The sequence below is a fragment of the Populus alba genome, chromosome 18 (assembly GCF_005239225.2).
Source record: "Populus alba chromosome 18, ASM523922v2, whole genome shotgun sequence".
In the NCBI taxonomy this organism is placed as follows: domain Eukaryota; kingdom Viridiplantae; phylum Streptophyta; class Magnoliopsida; order Malpighiales; family Salicaceae; genus Populus; species Populus alba.
In genome coordinates, this window is record NC_133301.1 from 13,862,371 (window position 1) to 13,882,636 (window position 20,266).

Genomic DNA, 20,266 nt, shown 5'->3' on the forward strand with positions numbered 1-20,266 from the left:
TTTGAAACCACCTGCAGCATGCATAAGTAGGGGGCATTTTGCCAGCATATTTTATGGCCCAACAAGTTAATAAATAGAAACCCTACTGCATAACCATTTGCCTGCTGGAGCAACTGCTTTGCTCAGGATTGTCAAAGAGTGACCTTAAACTGGATCCCTGAGATGTCAAGGACTTGCTTCATTTTGAGGAATGCTTGCTAACATCTTAAAATCCAAAAACAACTTGATTAGTAGATGATAAAACTGAACTTTCCAGGAATAACTCTGAATATTCACTTGCCGATTATATACAGGTTCACATGTCTATCAAAGCAGCATTTCTTCAGTGTCTCTGTCTATCTGAAGATGGATATTTACAGTGTTTTAACTTACTCCCTAGCCTACAACACTAATGAACCATCAACACCTCCGACGATTCCAACCACCATGGTGGACTGGAAGCTTGGCATCAAATGGGTCACGAGGTGGTCTTGAAAGAGGAAGAGGGTTGGGATTGAATGGTGTCAATGAATTTGAACCGTGCAGTATATATTCACCGGAGAGACTTGGCTGTGCTGGTCTCCCATTATGACTTGTCAGCTGATGAAATGCACTGATGCCTGCCTGGGGAGTAAACGGAGCATAGGCGGATCTTGGTGAAGAAGAGAGCAGGTTATTAGGACAGCCAGGAGGAAGTCTTTCAAAAATGAAGTTTCGTACTTTAGAGTAAGTGGAAGTTGTTGATGGCCTGGTTGTATCAGAAACATGTTGCCTGAGAAGCTCAACGTCTGGTGGGCTCCATTCAGGCATGTCGTCGTCATCATCATCATCAAAAAGATTTTTCAAGGGGCGAGCTGAAGTAGTGGTAACAGGCATACGCTTTTCTTCTAAATTAGGCAGGAGAACGTTCATACCATCTACACAAATTTTCCTCTGCATGGGCATCTTCAAAAGGGTATCCAAAGGAAGCCTGGGAGGATTGAAATCTCTTAATTCCCTTTGATTGGAAACCAGCATTGACTGTACAGTTGGTGTTATTTGGGGCAATGACTCGAGGATTTTCTTAAGTTCTTCAGCTGGTAATTTGTTGTCAGCAATTGCCCCATGCAACGGCTTGCTTGTTGGAGTTTGTAAAAGACCACAAGCAGTTCCAAAGTCAAATTCTGGAAGATCATCATCATATGGGGCACGCAGTGGCTTTTTTGCGATGTCAGTTGACAGCTGTGAACCATGTTTACGAAGTTCTGATGTTTTAGGTTTCTCTTCTGAGTTATTCATAACAAGTGGCCCAACTTGCAATAACTTTCCCATAGCAGGCAAATAAGAGGCAGCGTCCTGAGTTGAAGAAGTTTGAAGTCCGTTCAACATGGATGGTGAATTGCTGAGAATCGTAGATGTCAACAAGAGATTATTGATGGTGGAAGAAGTGATACGCAGTTCAGTCTGTACTTGTTTAGTCTCATTATCCTTGTGCTGGACATTGTTATTTTCATCACCATCAAGAGTTGTGCAATCTGTTCTTGATCCAACTTGGATGCAACAAGACAAAGCTTTATGATCTACCCTTTCAGCTGAAGAGTCTGAAGGTGACTTGAGAGGCTGTTCAGACAAGGAACCGTGCTTTCTCGCGGATTTCTCAAGAACAGAACTTGAAGATGCTTGTTTTCTTCGCCATACAACACAGCCAATCAACGAGTCTTGGTTATCTTCAAAAGCAGTCATTCCCTTGAAGAACCCATGTTTAGCAAGTATTGTGATTATGCTATCACTGCGAGGACACACATACAGATCAATACCCTGAGAGACCTGTACAAACCCAACCCTCTTCCCTTTCTTGTATCCTTTTGCAACCTGTAGGTGTGGAAGAGAGCATGAGAAGACCAACTGATAACAAATTCTTCTAATGCATTAAACACTTCATACCATAACATTAATATTCTCTTTATTTTAGACCAACTAACCTCCTTCATGCCTGCCAGTCCAGATTTAGACGACCCTTCTTTACAGCGAAGTGAGATTACCTGAAGATGAATGCATGCAGTTGTCAGTTTTTTCATTTGAAACAAGTACATGCAACTTTCAACAATTATAAATGGGCTGGGGATTGCGCATTTTAAACTTAGTTGATACTTATCAGGTCTGAAATCACTTTATACGTCAACAAGCATGATTTTCTTTGCACAAGCTGTTTAAATTTCTCTCTAAAGCAGACTACAATTTTTTTTTGTATCTCTACCTAGCCAGTTTGCAAAATAAGCAGCTGTCCTACCACATTACAGTTTCTCAGAAGTCCAGAGTGAAGAATGTTTAGAACCAGCTCTCAACGTTTCAGCTTGTGACTCACCTTGCTGAACTAGAACACGTATTGATCTTGTAAGTACAACTGTAAATGATCTGAATTTGCAGTTTCTATTCTCATTTATACATACTAGCATCATACATGGTTGTGTGGTGGGGATTGATTAGTAATTCTACATGTTTGCCATTTCGTGCTCGTGTCTCATGACGGCAGCAAGCAATTCTCACACCTATCAATCAACCTGCATCTACATTTTCTGGAAGCTATCCCGGACCCATAGATTCCCCATGCTCCCCACACTCCCTCATTTCTTTTTTATCTTTGAATTTTCAATCCAGTGGGACTGTAGGGTTCCCATCAACAAGGATCCAGTGTAAGGCCAGTCATCATATCAAACAAAAGCAGTCCCCAAACCTAAACATCCCAAGATATCCAGAGTAAAACAATACTCTTCAATCTCTAAAAATTTTGACAGTTGTTATTAACATATTTAATCCATACACCAACAACTCCATGATTAGGTTCTGAAAGGTTTATCAGTAGTTTTTCTTTTCATGAATAATAATCTTTATGAAACACCTCAATTTTTGTTTAGCATTTCAGGGACATTGAATAGCTTAAGCTAACTATTTGACATGTGCTTCAATGCATGTTAGGTAATTTTTTTCAGTAAAAATATTTAATATACAAGCTTTTTCAATGCGTTTTTGGATATAAAAAAAATCAATCATAAACAAAAATGCTTATACACACATCCAATTAATTAAATCGATATTTGATCAAGAAATAACTACGATTAAGATATTTAACTTGGCAACATGGTCATGTACTTAATCGTATTTAATAATTCTGTTTCCTAAAATAAATGTTTTATTCAATTAAACATTTCTTCTTACCAATAAAAAGTAAGAAAAAAAGTCATTAATGAAAGTATTGAGATAAATTATGAAGTTTAATTATAAAACAATCCTATGTTGAATGTCGAAACTAAAAAAAAAAAAAAAAAAAAAATTTAATGTTAAAAGATGAAATCAGGAAAAAAAGATTATCAATTTTAAAAATTCAAGATAACCCGGACAAATTTTCTAAACATTGGTTAATTTCTAAAACTTGCAATTTATGAAATCTTAAACCTATACCTAATAAAGAAACTTAATTTCAAACCAATTTAATGTTTAAGGTTGAACAAAAAAAATTAAAAAAAAATTTTTTTGTTAAAGTGGAAAAAAAAAAACAATAAAAAAAGGGATTAAATTTGATAGGAAAAAAACGTAAGATGAAATTATATATATATAAAAAAATTCAATTTTAAAAATTATCTCAAACAAAATAAATAACAATAAAAAAATAAAGATCAAATTTAAAAGATAAAAAAATTAAAAAGGAAAGAGATTGAGAAAGCATTCTAATTTTATAAGTTATTTTTAAAAAACAAATATTAATAAAAAGAACAAAGACCAAATTCAAGGGGAATAAAAATTGAAAGGCTTCTTTGAGACTTTGAAGGTGTAGGAATGAAAATCACGAATGAAAGAGGCTAATAAGAAGAAGACAAAAAGGTTACGGGCACTGAACTGGGTGGTCTTTGGCCACACATGTCACCTTCCGAAGGAGGCGACACCATGACGATTCAAACACTGTCGCGAAAGGCTGCGTTTGACCACCGAATAGCCCTTAACGAGATGACGCATGCAACACCCAAGTTAACAAAATTTTTTAAATAATATTTGTATATATTAAATTACACAATTGCCCCTAAACCAACCTGATAATTACCAAAAAAAAAAACCAAGTGGATATACAGAAATGCCCCTGAGCATAAGCTATGAAAAATCCACTTCCAAGGGCATGCAGGTCATCTTACTGTTCATTAAAAATGAAAATGACAAAAACACCCTTGAACATAAGCTTTAAAATTTTTTGAATTCAATTATAGGAGTCTTTTCACTATGCATTATTAAAAAAAGATGTAATTGCCCCCTTTAAATTTTGGATTGACAAATTAACCATTGTGAAATTACTGATTTACCCCAATAGAATGGTTTCTTGGTTTTTTTAAGGGAAAAATAGGTATTTCATCCCAAAGTTTGAAAATACCATCTATTTTCTTCGTTTTTTTTTTTCACTTTGATCCCCTATCTTCCAATATCACCCTCCCCTAACAAATTAGCCTAAATTGGACTACAACTTAATCATCCACTACGAGCTAAATAAAAAAAAAAAGGAAAAGGAACGAGAAAAAAAAACTTGAATCGTGAGTCCCCAGTGTCTTATGAAGGGATCCACGATGCATTTTTCACAATGAATCCCCAACACCTCTTAGTATTTCTTATGGTTTTACATGATTTGGTAGAAACTTGCCTGCATTTATAAACAAGTTGATGTGGATTTTCCTCCTCCTTTGTTTTTTGGTTATCATAAGTGCACAAGCTTTTGGCGTGTAGTTCCATGTTAATAAGTATCATTTTACAGTTCTTTATATTTCTCCTTCTTTTGGGACCAATCCGATACTATTAATATTTACATAGCATATTCATGTCTTTATATAGCCACATTGGATGTAACTATAGTATATTTGACAGAGTCCATATAACTAGTCAATTTTAGTCAAAACCAGTTTTGACCCAAGAGATTTGGGCCACATTTAAAATGAAATGTGATACTCTAATATTCAATAGTTTATAGTGTGAGCTGCAGGCTTTTGGAGCTCATGAGTGATGATGCCCTCTGAGAGGATGCATCCATCTCCCAACAAGAGCCTGAAGTGTCTAGGTATAGATGAGGAAAAGTTAGCTCAAATTGTGGTCCTCTTTTCTCTTTGGGTTTAGTGTGATTTTTTTAGACCAAAAGTCATTATTGCCAAGCTTTTAACCATTGACTTGAAACCGGTAAAAGCTCAATCAGTGATTTGGTGCCATTCTTTTAGGTATCGTTTCTACATCCGTTGGTTTTGCAATGTGATATCTGGAGTCTAGAAAAGCAATTTTGGAGGGATTTAAGAATATTACCTTGAAATTCTGAAAAATGCCCTTATTTCCTTTTTATTTTGTTTTTCTTTTCTTTTTTGGATCAAGGAAATTGCTACTATTTTCAATTTCTTTATTTAAACTCCATTAAATTTTTGTTCGCTCCCAACAATGGAATAAGAATTACGAGGGAGTTTGACAACATTGATCTGAGCTACGTTTTACCTATATGCTACTTGTCAGACCTTTTGTTTTCTTTTATGACTTTTAACACAGATTTTGGTATTTTACTTATTATTTTATAAGTTTCAATTTTCAATTATAGATTTTGAATCTAACCCTGCCATCTCAGCTTCTCTTAAAGATTTAAAATACGTAAAGGCGATCTGTAACTTTCCAAAGTGACCCTGGAATTAGTAACTTTACTTTGTTTTAATCCATATAAAATATTTGATTCCTCATTAGCCAGAAGCAGTTGGTCAAAGTTGCCAAATCTCAACGATGTTTTAACAGGTCGTTGCATAAATCTGCCCATTTCACCTTGTGGGTGTGTTTCCCTGGGCATCCATATTCCAGCCAAAGCTTACTGTGTAGGTGCAGACTCTGCATTTGGGCTATAAGAAAGTGTTTTTTACCATGCAAAAGAGCAGTGTTTTTTACTTGGCAACTTTCAAACCCAGAATTTACCTCAGTCCCATCTAAATGCCAAGGGAACAAGAAAAAAGCATAGCCTAACATAGAATAATGTCAAAATGTCCTGAATTATTTAATCTCTGTAGATTAATTTGTTCTAAAATATCAATTCAATCCTTCATCACTGCCTTCTTGATGCAGTGGAGCATGAACCTTCAGATAATTCTAATTAGTATTCAGCAATTATATAACTTAGAACAACAAGGTAATATAACGCCTCAAGTAAAACCAGAGGACTTGCAGAAGATTGTGTAGGAAATGGTGATGGTCATGCAATCAGAAAGGCAGATAATATAGTAATAGATAGCAACATGCTGCAAAAAGGATAGCAAAAAATAACAGATGTCTCTAATGAATGGCATGTATAGTTATGACTTGTTTCGGCACTATGTTAGGACAGCAAGAAACAGAAGATTGTCTCTAATGTGTCCGAGTTCACCCAAAACAAAGGAAGATTCTTCAGAGTTTTCATCCAAAGTTTCCAAAAAAGGAGATAAAACTTTGGTAGAGCTATTAAAGTATTCCTATTTGAACCAAACTCAAGTCTTCATCAAGCTTTACCAGGATGCAACATCTCTGTTTCTAAACCAAAAAGGACCTCACAGTCTTAACTCTCAAATGCTCCCCAGCAAGGGCCACCACTGATATTTCTCCCAATAATCTCCCTCCTCTCTAACTGCACTAATCACTCTCTCCACTAAGTAGCTAATATCTGTTTCAAAATATACAGGAATACACATATATATATATAGGCACATATGTCCAGGCCCCTGGGTGTCTTTTGTTATAAATGAACAATCAACGAATCCACAAGATCCATAGGAAATTCAGTATTTGGTTAATAATTTCTGTTCATCTACAATATGGTTAGGTTTGGTGGGATTTTGACATTGTAATGTAGAGTACCTATCATCTCTCTTTTCCATCATTTCCATGAAACCATGCAATTGGCGAACCAAAGCATGAGATACATCAATGTCATCATTGTTTATGTATCTTGTTGCACCTTTAACAAAACATTTGAATGTTGTAGCAATAGGTTCATCCTTCATTTAGTCAATGCCTGTAGAAATCTTTTCCTTTCTTTCTTTTTCATTTTTTGGTTCTTAATCTCTCCAAAATATGACTCATTGAACTAAAGAAAAGATGTGTCACAATGCTCATGTTTCTACCAACTAGTTTACATTTAAGCAGCTAAGGATGAAATCTGCCAGACAAGAGGGCCTGTTTGGCAGTGCACTTGCCTAAAACATTAACGGTGAAGATTTTTTAAGGGTTGTACATATTAGGAAAAGGTTTACTTTCTTAATAACCTCTTTGTGCTTCCTCTTATTTGAGTCAGTGAAGATATCCAGGAATTCCTCCACTATCTCTTAACCTCAAAGCACATTTGAATTGTAGCAGAACAGCTAGTAAGGTCTTTCAGCTGTTAGGAAGTGCGTCTAAAGACTGTGTTCGTTTTTAGGATTAGGTGGGAGATGATGATAGTTGTGTAGTAGTGCAATTGAAAAAGGTAACTAGTTGGTGATGGACAGACCATGGGAAAGAAGTATGAAATTAATTGTTACAATGAGAACTAGTTCGAGTTTCATGTGGCATTGAAGCCTTGGTTTTTGCTTATTCCATACAAGTACCTGACACATGCGGTTGCCTCACTCATCATTATGAACCCATGTATCTGACACAACATTTAATAGATTTACAAGTAATACACTTCTAGAAGTGAAACTTAAGATCTTGTTTTACTTTTTTTTTCCAAGAAAAGAAAAGAAAACATGGCTAGTGTGGTGTATAGGACCAGACATGAAGTCCTCGCAAGAAGAGAACCATGAGAACTAGTAATGATAAAGAAAATTGAGCTCGAGTGTTGCAAGGCAGTACCAAAGTTCCTAAAGTCAAGTTCAAGGTATTACTCAACTAGAAGCATAAGGGAAAATGCACAAGGAAGAGTGTTCAAAGTATAATTGTCATGCTTGGATCATTTACATGACAAAAAAAAAAAAATTGAAGGATTTGAAATAGTCCAGACATCTTATCAGAGAGGCAACATGCTGGAAGACAAAAAAAAGAAGAAGAAGAGGCATGCTGGTGGATTTTGATATGAACTGACTAGCTTATTTTGAGAAGCAGAGGAAAAAGGTTCTTTCAAGTTTTCTTCTCCGTTCACATAGTTTACGTAGCTTCACCCTCTTTCTGTTTTTGATGTATAACACAGCTCATATAGTTATTTTATGGTTTTTCTTGTTTAGACTTTTCATTTTGCTTGTTAAATATTTTCACGACCAAATGCATCTTCTCCAGCATTTCCGGTTTTCTTTTCTTCCTATAACTTTATCAAGAAAACAGTAACCCAAGATGATACCCAAATAAAGACTAAAACAATATGGCATTAGAAATTATTTCCCACCATTATGAAATAGCTCAACTTGTGCAATTATTCTTCCACAATAACAGATAGCGAGCACTAAAAATACTTTAATCAGCTAGGTAAATGAAACCCTTTATAAGGCCACTTGTAATCATGCCATGTAGATATTCACTTAAAACATCACTTATATAAGCAGTATAGTTAATAAAGTTGTAAAATCTAGTTGTCTATTCAATAATGACATGTAGAGAAAATGGTATCTTACCATCAACCCTCGATTGCGTGATCGAGGAAGATCTTGAACATATTTTTCAAATGCCTCTAGTCTAACTTTGCCTTTGACTTCTAGAAATTCAGACCACTTGAGATCAGGCATCTTCTCACCACTACATAAGAAAATCATTATGGTGGAGGTGAACAACAAGGATTTTTCACAATTCTGTCCTTCACATATACAGAGTGTCAGTGCCCAAGCAACTGATAAGATTCTACACAGAATTAGGTTGAAAAGAAGTACTAAATAATGAAAACAATGTTTTGCTGTGATACCAAGTTTATAAAGTGGGAAGAAAACAAGCTGCCAGTATGAAGTTTGAAATGGCCAGTAAGGATTAGATAGGAATTGATAGTGAGGAAAAACAATCAACATCAATGTATGTTAAAAAGAAAAAGGGTTCAGAGTGGAAACATTGCTAAAGGTCAGTGTCTCTCTCCCTCTCTCTCTCTTGTCTGTTTCTTCCTTCCCTTCTGAAGACAATAGAAGGGATATTTCTAATGGCATTAGAGTGTTTTTTTTTTCTTTCTAAACAAAGCACCTAGCTGAAGAACAGCTGTAGTAATTTTATTATGTAAAATCAATGAGCAGTCAAGAGCACAGTGGAAATTTCTTTTTTACTCGCAAGTTTTCTGTTTCATTGCATGTGAGCTTGGAATATGGAGTTACAAATCACTATAGAGATTGAATGTCCAAATGTGATTACAATTATTGCTACTAAAGCTGATATGAAATAGCAGAATGTAGTGATGTGTATAGAGCACATGGTAATGGCATTCATCACCTCTATGCCTTTATATCAGGGGCTTTGGGACGAGTGGTTTTGGAGATGTGAAGCATTGTAATCCTTACAATGGGAAACAACAAACAAAGATGGCACATATAATACATGCATAGACGCGATTCGTTATAAAATACAAAATGGTGCATGCAAAAAAAAAATTAAAAAAAATAAATGAAAATTCATCTTCATGAAAAAAACTGACCAACTAATTGAACCATCCGTAGTAAAATTATAGTAAGTAGTGAAGAAAACCTTTGAAAGAAGGCAACAAGGGACACAGTTACAGAGGAATTTAGCTGAAGGGATCCATCCCAGAGCTTCTCGGCAACTATTGAAGCTAACTTCCCAACATGTGACTTAATTTCATCAACCGATGATCCATTTCTCCGACCACCTTCAACCACTACATTAACATAACTACCACCGGTTTTAGGACTCATCTCCACCAAAGAATGTCCTGATTTTCCAACAACCACTCCTGTTTCCTTCCCAATTGTCACATCCCCATCCCCGTGAACCCGATTCCTTTCTCCAAGATTATCTTGGCAGCCAACAGCCAAAGAACCACCACCAACACATTGAACATTAATCTGAAATGGCCTATTGTTTTCAAGACATCCTGTGACACGCTCCAGCTTTCTCTTTCTCGACAAGCCAGTCACATTATTATGATTATTCCCTTCAAATTCCACAGGCTGCAACATTTTTCTCTTCTTCACACAAGTGTTCAAAAAGGAGACCTGATCCCAATCTCAACCCTCCGTAACCCTTCACTTAAAAAAAAAAAAAAATTCCTAACAACCTTGAAAACTCTCTCTGACAACTCGCCATTACAAAAACCTAATCCAAAACAACAAACTCAATTAATGCCCAATCAAACATAAATCACTAAATAAATCAAAAAATAAAATTAATATAAAAAAAAATCACAATTTAGAAGTGTAAACATAAATTAATTAATAAAAAAAAATTATTTCATATTTATATATAAAAAAAAGCACGTAAAAATTGCTTCTTCTTTTTTTCTTTCTAAATTACGGATTAGAAGTGTTTACCTCCTCAAGTATTGAAATCGGGAGTCTGAGACAGTGCCATACAATTTAGGATTACTGTTGGGAGCTTTTTTTGTTATTTATTATTTTTAAATTATTAGGGTTTGTCAGTCAGTGGATAAGAGGCGGGGGAGGAGGAGGATCGTTAATGCTGGTGCGGTCAGCTCAATCTAACCAACTAGAGTCTAAAACGTGTCACGTGTGTATTCAAGATATTTTAAATTGGAACCGACACGTCGCCTTTTGTAAAGGATATGCTGCTAGAATTGGGACATTTCCTCTCTTTTAGCTAGACGATGGCGTTTCTTCAGGTGTTATAAAACCTGCTTGGCCCGACTCGCGGGTCAATTCGGTATCTTGTTGATTTAGAGCATGGACTGGCCATAATTTACTTCATACCAGTCTTTAAACCAAAACATTGAAAGAACGATGGTTTTTTTTTTTAATTATTTTTTAAAAATATATATCTTGGATTAATATGTTGATCCACATATCAACTTAACTCTAACTCTACAGGATTGAATTTTATAACTATAATTCCTTACCTGCTCAATGATGCTTTGGATTTTCTTTTAGCCATGAAAATTCTGATTTTGGATTGAAATTATTGTTGAGTAGTTTTATAGTGATATTTTATTAGTTATTTCCTTGAATTCACCTTTAAAAAATAGAGAAATAAGATAATTAAGAGAGAGGAATTTTAATTGAAGATATTTTTATTAGATCATAAATTTTATATTTTCTTTTCTTTTTGTATATGTTTCTTTATTCAAAATGAGCCTAGAAAGTAGCTAGTAATATACTTTTTATCATTGTTGTTTGATTTGATTTTTTTTTATTATTTTTTAATAAGAATGAATCAACCTTGTATGCTAGAATAAACTAACATGAATAAATTAAATAATTTATGATATTCTAAAATTAAAAAAAAACTTAGAAATAAGACATTTTTAGCTGGATAACCAGACTTAATTCTTATAATTTGATTCATTTTCTTAGCTAGGATGAGTTGGTGATTTTATATAGAAAGTTAAATATTTATCCTTTAATAAATTAAAAAACTTTTAAATACTTAAGTTAATATATTTACAGAGAGACAATACAATAATATTATAAAGAAACTGTAAATAATATGCAAAGAATGAAAAAAATGTAAATCTTTTATCTATGATTTAAAGAGGTATTTACAATTCATGAACCTTATTATTTTATCCAGATGAAAGGGTTGAAGAATTATTTTTTATATATAAATTAATAAAAAATAAATATTTTTTATAAATACATTAAAAATATATAAATATTAATGAGATGAAAATGATAGTTCATGAGAGACTTGTATGTCAAGGTGTAGTTTGAGTAGAATCCAAGTGAAAGAAATTGGGGCTGACAAAAAAATCATGAAGGAAATTAAGTGTTGGGTCCGGATCATAATGCAAGGCCGAACCATGTATTTTATGAATGGGCTCAGGTGCGATACCTGGGCCCGTGGGCTCTAGCAAGTGCCTAATGCCTGGGTTCAAGAGAGCTGCCCCAGCCCACAAGCATCAAGCACAAGCCAACCGCCTGGGCTCAAACGTGGTGCGTAGGACGCAGGGTAGGTGCAAGGAGCTGGGCGCTAGAGACACACACACATATAAAGGCCTTGCGCTTGGGTCCAATACTAGTTTCCAGATCCTCTCCAAGGCCGGCCCGTTGCAAGAAAAAATGGGCTTTGACTAAAAAAAAACTGTTTAAGAAATACAGATGAATCCTGATCTAATTAATGTGATTATAAGTTGAAATGAAATCTATAAATAAGTTTGATTTGAATAATATCGACACATTTGTTGACTTGTCATCATGTTATTATTTTGAATTTGTATTCAAGAAAAAGATTGAATTTCCTTGGTTGTCTAGCAAAACCATTATATTTTAGCCATGGGTAGAATAGCTACAATGGTAGATCATTTCAGTTCAACTCCCCTGCATTAAAATGCTGGAACAGAGTAACAGGGTACATGCACGCTTACTTATGCGTCAGGATTTCTTATGAATCCTCTGTACATGTACAAGAGATTTGAATCTCCTGAGGATTGCTCGAAAATTACAACACTGAATTTCATTTGAATAAAAGAATTACAAAGTGAAAGAAGCAGGACAAACCCATGAACATGTAATAATAAGCCATCCAGCAGCAGCAGCTGATCCTGTGCGTTTTACTTCAAGCAGGAATGAAGTGAGGGACCATGACAGAACAATGCGAGTACAGTATAAATGAAAATCAAGAGAAATAGTATCAATGTAGCCCTGCAAGACAAAATGAAGCAGATGTTGTAAATGGACAAATGCCGCAGTAAGGACTAGTTACAAAGGACATTGTAATAATTTGGTCAAGCTTGAAACGTTTTGAAGGAAGGAGGACGTTGTTCTAATCCCACATTGATGATATGTACTAGGTTATCTTGAATTTACATGGATGATAAAACAAGACATCTCTTAGGTAGAGTTTTGTAATCTCGAGACAGAGAAAACATGTCCTCCATTTGTCTACCATGAGAACTAGTAATCTGCAGATAACTTGAATCCAGTGTGAAACCCAGGTTGTCCTTATGCAAATTCCATTCCTTCTTAAGCACAACATGGTCAACAAATGCACATCGGAAGCAAGTACAAAGTCTATTTTCACGAGCAAGTCCAATTATGCAAGAACATTCATGTTTTTACCTAGCTGATTTACTTACTTGAGCTTGAAATTTCTCCACCACTGTGTATTTCTGAAACGCTGAGTCTGTCGCCGAAAGCGAATTGTATTTCCTTGTAATGTGGAAGTTTTTTCAACTAGCAGCGCCAGCCGGTCTCCCCTCTGCAACACTCTGTCAATGTTGTCGATCATGACACTCCTAACCTGCAGATAATATCCCATCCCGTGCTCAGCAATGTGTTAAGAACATACGTATGATTTTTCAGATTGATCAAAAACCATTTGACTGGGATGCAATCAGGCTTACATGACTCATTTCACCCTGTAAGCGGTTCAATCGATCCGCATTCGGATCATTTGAAAAATGGTCCATCTGTTGGCTCATGATCCTGGAAAACTCTTCATTCATGGCATAGGGAGCAGATGTGTGAATTGCACGGCCGTAGGTCTTCACAAATCTTTGATGAATATCCTCGAGAAATTCAAATGGGATTCTCCCTGCACAAAATTTCAAGTGATCATTACACCTTACAATTGACAAAAAAAAAATCTACAAATTTTACACGGCAAGAACCTGTTTGATACAGCAATAACACAGCAACATAACATGTATTAAACCCTGACAAAGCTTACTTACGTCCGGTGCTATCATCAGCCATGCAAAGAACGGTAAGGTCATCGGTTCTTTTAACATGAAAAATGTAACGATCATGAGAATACGATGAATTACTATCTTCATTTCCTCGAGGGATTTTATCAAGAATCTGCCTTGCTACGGTGTTTGCATTTGTTTGTGCAATGCTGCTAAATTCTGCCAAGACCACAAGACCTCTTGCCACCATGCCATACAATATCCCCATTGTGATGTATTATTCCTTATGATCTCTTGCCCAACCCCGAGAGAGAAGGGCAGAGAGATTATTTTTTTTTTTTTTTTTTTGTGTTAATGGCTAACAAGGTTCTAAAGGGTGGTAATGGAGATGGGATTTGGAATTTTTATTGGGTTTTGAATGGGATAAATTCAGTTGTGCAGGTCCTTTTTTGGCATGAAGAGACAGGGAGGAGTCTGGAATTTGAAAGGGAGAGAATTTTAGGCTTTAAATAAACGACATGACGTTGGGCTGAATTTGGTTGGACTGGGTTTGATGGGCATGAAAGAGGCCTGGCCAATTAATGGGTGGATGTGACAATTAAGCCCAAAGTATTGCCTACTGATTTCTCAATTCAAAATGTATTTGATAAATAAGTTTCATGTATGAAAGAAAAAATCATGCTTCAAGTAATATTATAAAATAATAATAAATATGTGTGTGTTTGTAAGTATTTATGTTGGTAAATATTCACAACTAAAAATATATCATTTAAATAAAAGAGATGAACAAGGAAGCAAAAACCTTGTATTAAGTATTCCTATTAATATCTTGATTAAGAAATTGTGTTTGGTGTTATTAGGTTAGATTCAATTGCTACCTCTAAGTCAAGGAAAAGTATTTTTTTTATTATAAACGATAGTTTTAATATAAAACTGAATATTATCTTTCTTTTAACTAATTAAATATGCTTCTTTATTTTAATTAAATACACGTGAAATAATTTAACATCTTTATTTTAATTAAATATGTACAAATTATTAAAAAATATAATCAAAATTCATCATCTATGATTTAAAAAATGCAGTATTTGTTTTTATTAACATGAGGAGGCCTCCTCGCATGTTATTATTCAGTAGAATTAATGTGTTTTTTTATCCTGGTTAAATTGGTATCTATTTTTTTATCTTATTATTAAATTAAAATGATTTTCAAAAATGACACTTTTTCTTTCAAATTACCTCAAAAAAATATCAGTATTAAGTTGGTGCTCATTTTATGAGAGCTTATTTTTTATCGTATAATTAAGTAAAAATGATTCAAATTAAGTTTTTATCAGCCATCCGAGTTTTTAACCAGCCAATTTAATCGAGATATGTCAAGATAACTCGAAACTCGAGTAGGTTAATCTATGAAGAGTATTTCTTTTGTTCTGTATTTAGAATACTTAAACCACAGCAACCAGACAAATCTTACATAGGCACAGAGAACTGTCTATACATTGCGAACCATTCGTTTCCAGGAGAAGATCTGAGCCATTGGGTTTGGTTTTGTAGCCATCGTTAGTCGTTGCTTGGAGACATCACACAAGACAAATGTCTAATAAATAGGTTCCTTTGTCTGATTTATATATGTACTGGAAATCTAGGAATCTGGTGTGGTTAAGAAGATTGTAGGTCATATCTGCATGTGTTAATTTACTGTTCTGTGAAAGATTTTATCTTGAAAAATTCCCTGCCTCCCCCTCTTTTCGCCGGTCAGGCCAGTATTCCTTCATTCTGGCCCCGGAAGCCAATAATAAATATTTTGATTAATCAAAACTCTCTTAATTTTTTTACTCTTGCAACGTCAAATTTGATTTTAAGAAGATATATTAAAAGGAGCGAGACTTCAAGACGAAGTGTTAAGGGTGTAAAATATTCTTTAAATGATAAATTGCTAAAAATACGTTTAATTAAAACCGTACTTGTATCCCCCGTTTGAACACTATTATGTCTTTAATTTGATTATCTTTAATCTAAGTGTAAGAGAAATAGATTTTCAATATTTGATCACTCTAACCTCTCTCAATCATATTTTAAAAATTCATTTATTTACATGAAAAATATCGCGTTTCAAAATCAAAAGTATTATTTTAATTTGATCTATATATTATACATAAAAAAAAAAATGGTCCCCGGAGATGTTATAGGTTTCATATCTTCGAATTACTAGTTTGTGGCAAGACTAAATCCATTTCACGATGAAAAAAATTGAATCTTTGAGTGGCATTAACGTACAAAATGGAGTCATATTTACCAGGGTGGATTGAGCCTGATCTCATCGTTTTAGCCAAGTTATGGTGAAAGCTAGCTTGATAGATCCCTCTCACAATCAAAGCAAAAGAACATTATCCCTTTTGCTATAGTGTGTGCGTGTCCCTTGTGATTACTACAACATCTCTAGATAGACTATAGTTCAGACAGTAGATTTATAGGGTTTTTTGTATTTTTTTTTTGTAATTAGACTGATATCTAGGTTACAATCTACATAGTTAAAATTCTACTCACACCCTTATGCTTTTTTTTGTATTATATATCTATTCTCGATTTCATAAAAAAAAAAAAAGTTCAGACAGTAGATTAATTAGCATCATATGTGCCCTATTAATTTACATCACTGGCAACAGCTTCAGGTAGGGTTTCTTCTTTTTCTCCTTTTCCCCTCTCCATTTCTTCTTATTATTAATTTAATTTAGCCCTTCAAAGAGAAGTACAATTATATGGTAATGACAAGAGAAATTGCAGAGGAAAGACGAATCACGTATAAAAGTGAGTAAAGTAGAATCACGGATCCACAAGATTACAAAAGAATCCAGCCCCTCAAAGACAACCATGGCCAAGCATTCACAAAAGGATACAGGAGACAATAGTTCATATGACACACCATGTCCCCCCCTCTCTCTCTCTTGCATTTGTGTGTCAATGTTCTCTTTTTTCCTTTCTGTTTGTGACCATACTGATTTTAACCAAGGAACACATGCTTGCCTTGCTCTGTTTTTCTCATGCATCTATCTAACAATTCATTCTAGGGCACACATACTTCTTGATTGATTTGTGTCAAAAAAAAAAAATAGAAATATGTGCTGCCGTAGGATTTTGGACGGAATCAATAAATGGTTTCATCGTATATACATCGATTTCAGATAAATAATGGACAAAAGAAGCTGTAGACTTTCCATTTAAGTTTCAAGCTATTGCCAAGGAGATCATGGGGAAAGCCAGATGTTTCTCGTGGATGTAATGGAAAGTTTAGTGAAGCATCGATTTAGTATGAATGTGATGCTAATTAAAGTAAGAATATGTATTTAATTAGTTCAATTTTTTTTTAATCTTTTTTTCTTGTGTTTAATTGAATTATCCGAAGCCAAAATCAAACTCGATCTTCAACTAAATGGGTGTTTGGACTTTTCAAATAGCTTTTTGTGCCGAAAAGCATGCCAATAATGTTTTTTATTTTTTAAAAATTATTTTTGACATCAGCACATCAATACGATCCAAAAAGTACAAACCGCACTCAATTTTAGCAAAAAAAAAAAATTTGAATTTTTTCTTTGACCGCAATTAAATTACTACACAGAACCTCAACTAAATTGTTGCTTAATTTTAGTTTTTGAAAATCTTGACGTCGGTTTCTGATTTCTTTTTTAAAAAAACCAAATAAAAAAAATTATAGCTTGGGTTTTAGGATTTTCTTTCGTTTTTTTTTTTTTAAAGCACAGTTATTGCAAAAAGGCAAAAAAAAAAAAAAAAAAACCCAAAATGACCACAAATAATCTATATGATCAAACACATCCACACGCATGCTTAAAGATTTGGCATGCAATATTAAAATTCTAAAATGAAGGAATAAAAAATATATTTTGAGTAATTGATCATGTGTATAAGGGTAGGAGAACCTATTCTCAATATATATATATATACTTACTTCGGAATTAATGCTCTAAAATTAACAGGAAAACAGTGCTTTTAAGAGTAACAAGTGTGTGTGAGAGAGAGATAAAAGAAGTGATTTTCTCCCCCCTTTTTTTTTTACCAAGGGATAAGCGAAAGTGATTTCTTTTATAATAGAGTATTTTTTATGTTTAATTATTCTATAAAAAATATTTGAATCCATATAATCTGCTTGCACGTGCAAAAACTTTGCTACAATAAATCAGATGCCTAATATAATATAAATATAAAATAAATACATGCATTTATTTATAGCATGTGATTGCCTCGAATCATCTCGAAGTAAGACTTGCATATGACTACTACAGATGTCTTCAGTGCATCAAAATCTGTCTTCATATGCCATCACTCCCTCGCCTCACTCAATGTTGCAAAAAGAAAAGGAAATTAAAACCTAAAAGCATTAAAGAAATTCGTTGCTTTTCTAATGCTTTCAGCGTTATGTAGGGTTTGGTGATTTTGCAAGCACATGTAAGTAGCCCCCATTTGAAAGCCACAGCAAATGAATTTCCCCCTCCGTACTTTTCTTTTCACATAGTTATTTTCATGTTTTTATCTTTATTAAAAATTACATTTTATAATTTATTTTAATTTATTTTCTATAAGGTTATCCATTTATCTTAATCTTATAACCCATGTTTGAACAGATTAACCCTAGTTAACTGGACTTAATTTTTTAGTTAAATTTTATTTTCAATTTCATTATTTAATATTGGGTTAGTTAAGAATTGAGTTTTTTTTTAAAAAAAAATTTATATAGGATTATCAGAGTTTTATGATCAAGGTTGTAGATTTAACAAGTTAACTCGAGTTGATCTGAGTTGATCTAATATGTTTTCTTTTTAATATTTAAACAAAGATGGTGTCCTAATTTTTTCTAAGTTAAATTATATTTTTATCATTCATTCAGATTGTCTTGAATTTATCAAGTCGATCAAGTCATATCATGTTAATCTCTTATATAGTTTTTTTTTTTTTTTTTTTGCAAAAAAGCTTGTTAACAATATTGGAGTATTTTTTTTGTTAAAAAAAATTAATCCAAAACGCATCATAGCGCGAGCAATGATCTAGTTTGTTACCTTGTTTGTTTCATAAAAAATGATTTCGAAAATGAATTTTTTAAATTGAGAATCTTAATTAGAGTGTTTGTTTTTTTTTTTTGTTTTTAATATTTTTAATATATTAATGTCAAAAAATAAAAATAAAACTGAAAAAAAATTATTTTAATTAATATATTTTCAATTAGTTTATTTAAAAAAAAAACACCAAATGAAGCTACTAGCTAGGAAATGGAAGTAATTTTTTTAATCTATTCCCATATGGAATTGACTACCACAATCACGCAGGTGGAAGACAAGTGAGCAGTAATTACAGCAGGAATATAAATTCATAATGGTTCCATGCAATTGTAAGGTAGCTGCCAACTAGCAAAATTTGGCAGCTGCCTTTCGAGCCATAAGCCCCATGTTCACGTGATTCTGCTTCTAGGGTTCTTGTTTTCTTGCATCCATCACTATTCGATCCTATATAACAACACTTCTCTTCACAAACTTCACCACTCTGATCGCGTTTCTCTCTTCTTTCTAACTCGAATTAAGAGAGTAAACATGGATTCTACCAAAATTTCAGTTCTCCTCTTCATTTGCATGATCTTTATTTCCTCAGCCACCTCAATTCTTGGACGTCATTCTTGTGGCAAACCAAAGAACAAACACCCTCAGCCTACTAAAGGTTCCGTTACACGCCCTCCTATTGTTAAGCCACCAGTCACTCTTCCTCCTAATGTGAAATCAGCTGTCACTCTCCCTCCACTGCCACTTCCTCCGATTGTTAAGTCACCGGTAAAACTCCCTCCTCTGCCACTTCCTCCGATTGTTAAGTCACCGGTAAAACTCCCTCCTCTGCCACTTTCTCCGATTGTTAAGTCACCGCTACTAAAACTCCCTCCTCTGCCACTTCCTCCGATTGTTAAGCCACCAGTGAAACGCCCTGCACTGCCAGTTCCTTCGACTGTTAAGTCACCAGTGACACTCCCTTCTTTGCCAGTTCCTCCGATTGTTAAGGCACCAGTGACACTCCCTCCTCTGCCAGTTCCTCCGATTGTTACGCCACCAGTGACACTCCCTCCTCTGCCAATTCCTCCAGTGCTGTCAGTTCCTCCTGTGACGCTCCCTTCTCTGCCAATTCCTCCAGTGGTGCCAGTTCCTCCTGTGACAGCTCCTCCAGTGATTACAAATCCACCAAAGGGAAAGCCATGATGATATGTGCAGCAGATCCCTTCACCATGCAACCATGACATGCACGCAGTCCACCTTCGCCAGGCACGTCTGCACCACGTTCATGAATCATGTGCTGACATGTCACTGTAATTAGTGTTTAAGTGATGCAAATAATTAGTGGGGTTAGTGCCCTGCTTTTCGTTGTATGCAGAATGTATGTGGGAATCATGCACCGATTAATTCTGCCATTATTTCCATTTCGTTGTATCAGTTATTTTTATTCATTTGTTAGTTGGCTATAAAAAGTCAACTGAAGTGTAATGGAGGATATGAATTAATTATGCAAAACTCTCTTCTCTGTTTCTCATTC

The 20,266-nt window shown here is 34.4% G+C and overlaps 3 protein-coding genes across 3 annotated transcripts; 1 reads left to right on the top strand and 2 right to left on the bottom strand.

The window, feature by feature from the left end:
- Positions 1-203: 203 nt before the first annotated feature.
- LOC118052076 (uncharacterized) lies at positions 204-10,584 on the bottom strand. The gene is made up of 5 exons (XM_035062899.2): positions 10,419-10,584; positions 9,616-10,203; positions 8,571-8,691; positions 1,941-2,000; positions 204-1,830 (listed from the first exon to the last, which is right to left on the bottom strand). The coding sequence occupies exons 2-5, from the start codon at positions 10,065-10,067 to the stop codon at positions 400-402; spliced, it is 2,064 nt and encodes a 687-aa protein (XP_034918790.1). The 5' UTR covers positions 10,068-10,203; positions 10,419-10,584; the 3' UTR covers positions 204-399.
- A 2,026-nt stretch (positions 10,585-12,610) lies between these two features.
- Positions 12,611-13,955, bottom strand: LOC118052077 (vesicle-associated membrane protein 711). The gene is made up of 4 exons (XM_035062900.1): positions 13,733-13,955; positions 13,403-13,593; positions 13,136-13,299; positions 12,611-12,701 (listed from the first exon to the last, which is right to left on the bottom strand). The coding sequence occupies exons 1-4, from the start codon at positions 13,953-13,955 to the stop codon at positions 12,611-12,613; spliced, it is 669 nt and encodes a 222-aa protein (XP_034918791.1).
- Positions 13,956-19,186: 5,231 nt separating this feature from the next.
- LOC118052078 (uncharacterized) lies at positions 19,187-20,266 on the top strand. The gene has a single exon (XM_035062901.2). The coding sequence runs from the start codon at positions 19,285-19,287 to the stop codon at positions 19,933-19,935; it is 651 nt and encodes a 216-aa protein (XP_034918792.1). The 5' UTR covers positions 19,187-19,284; the 3' UTR covers positions 19,936-20,266.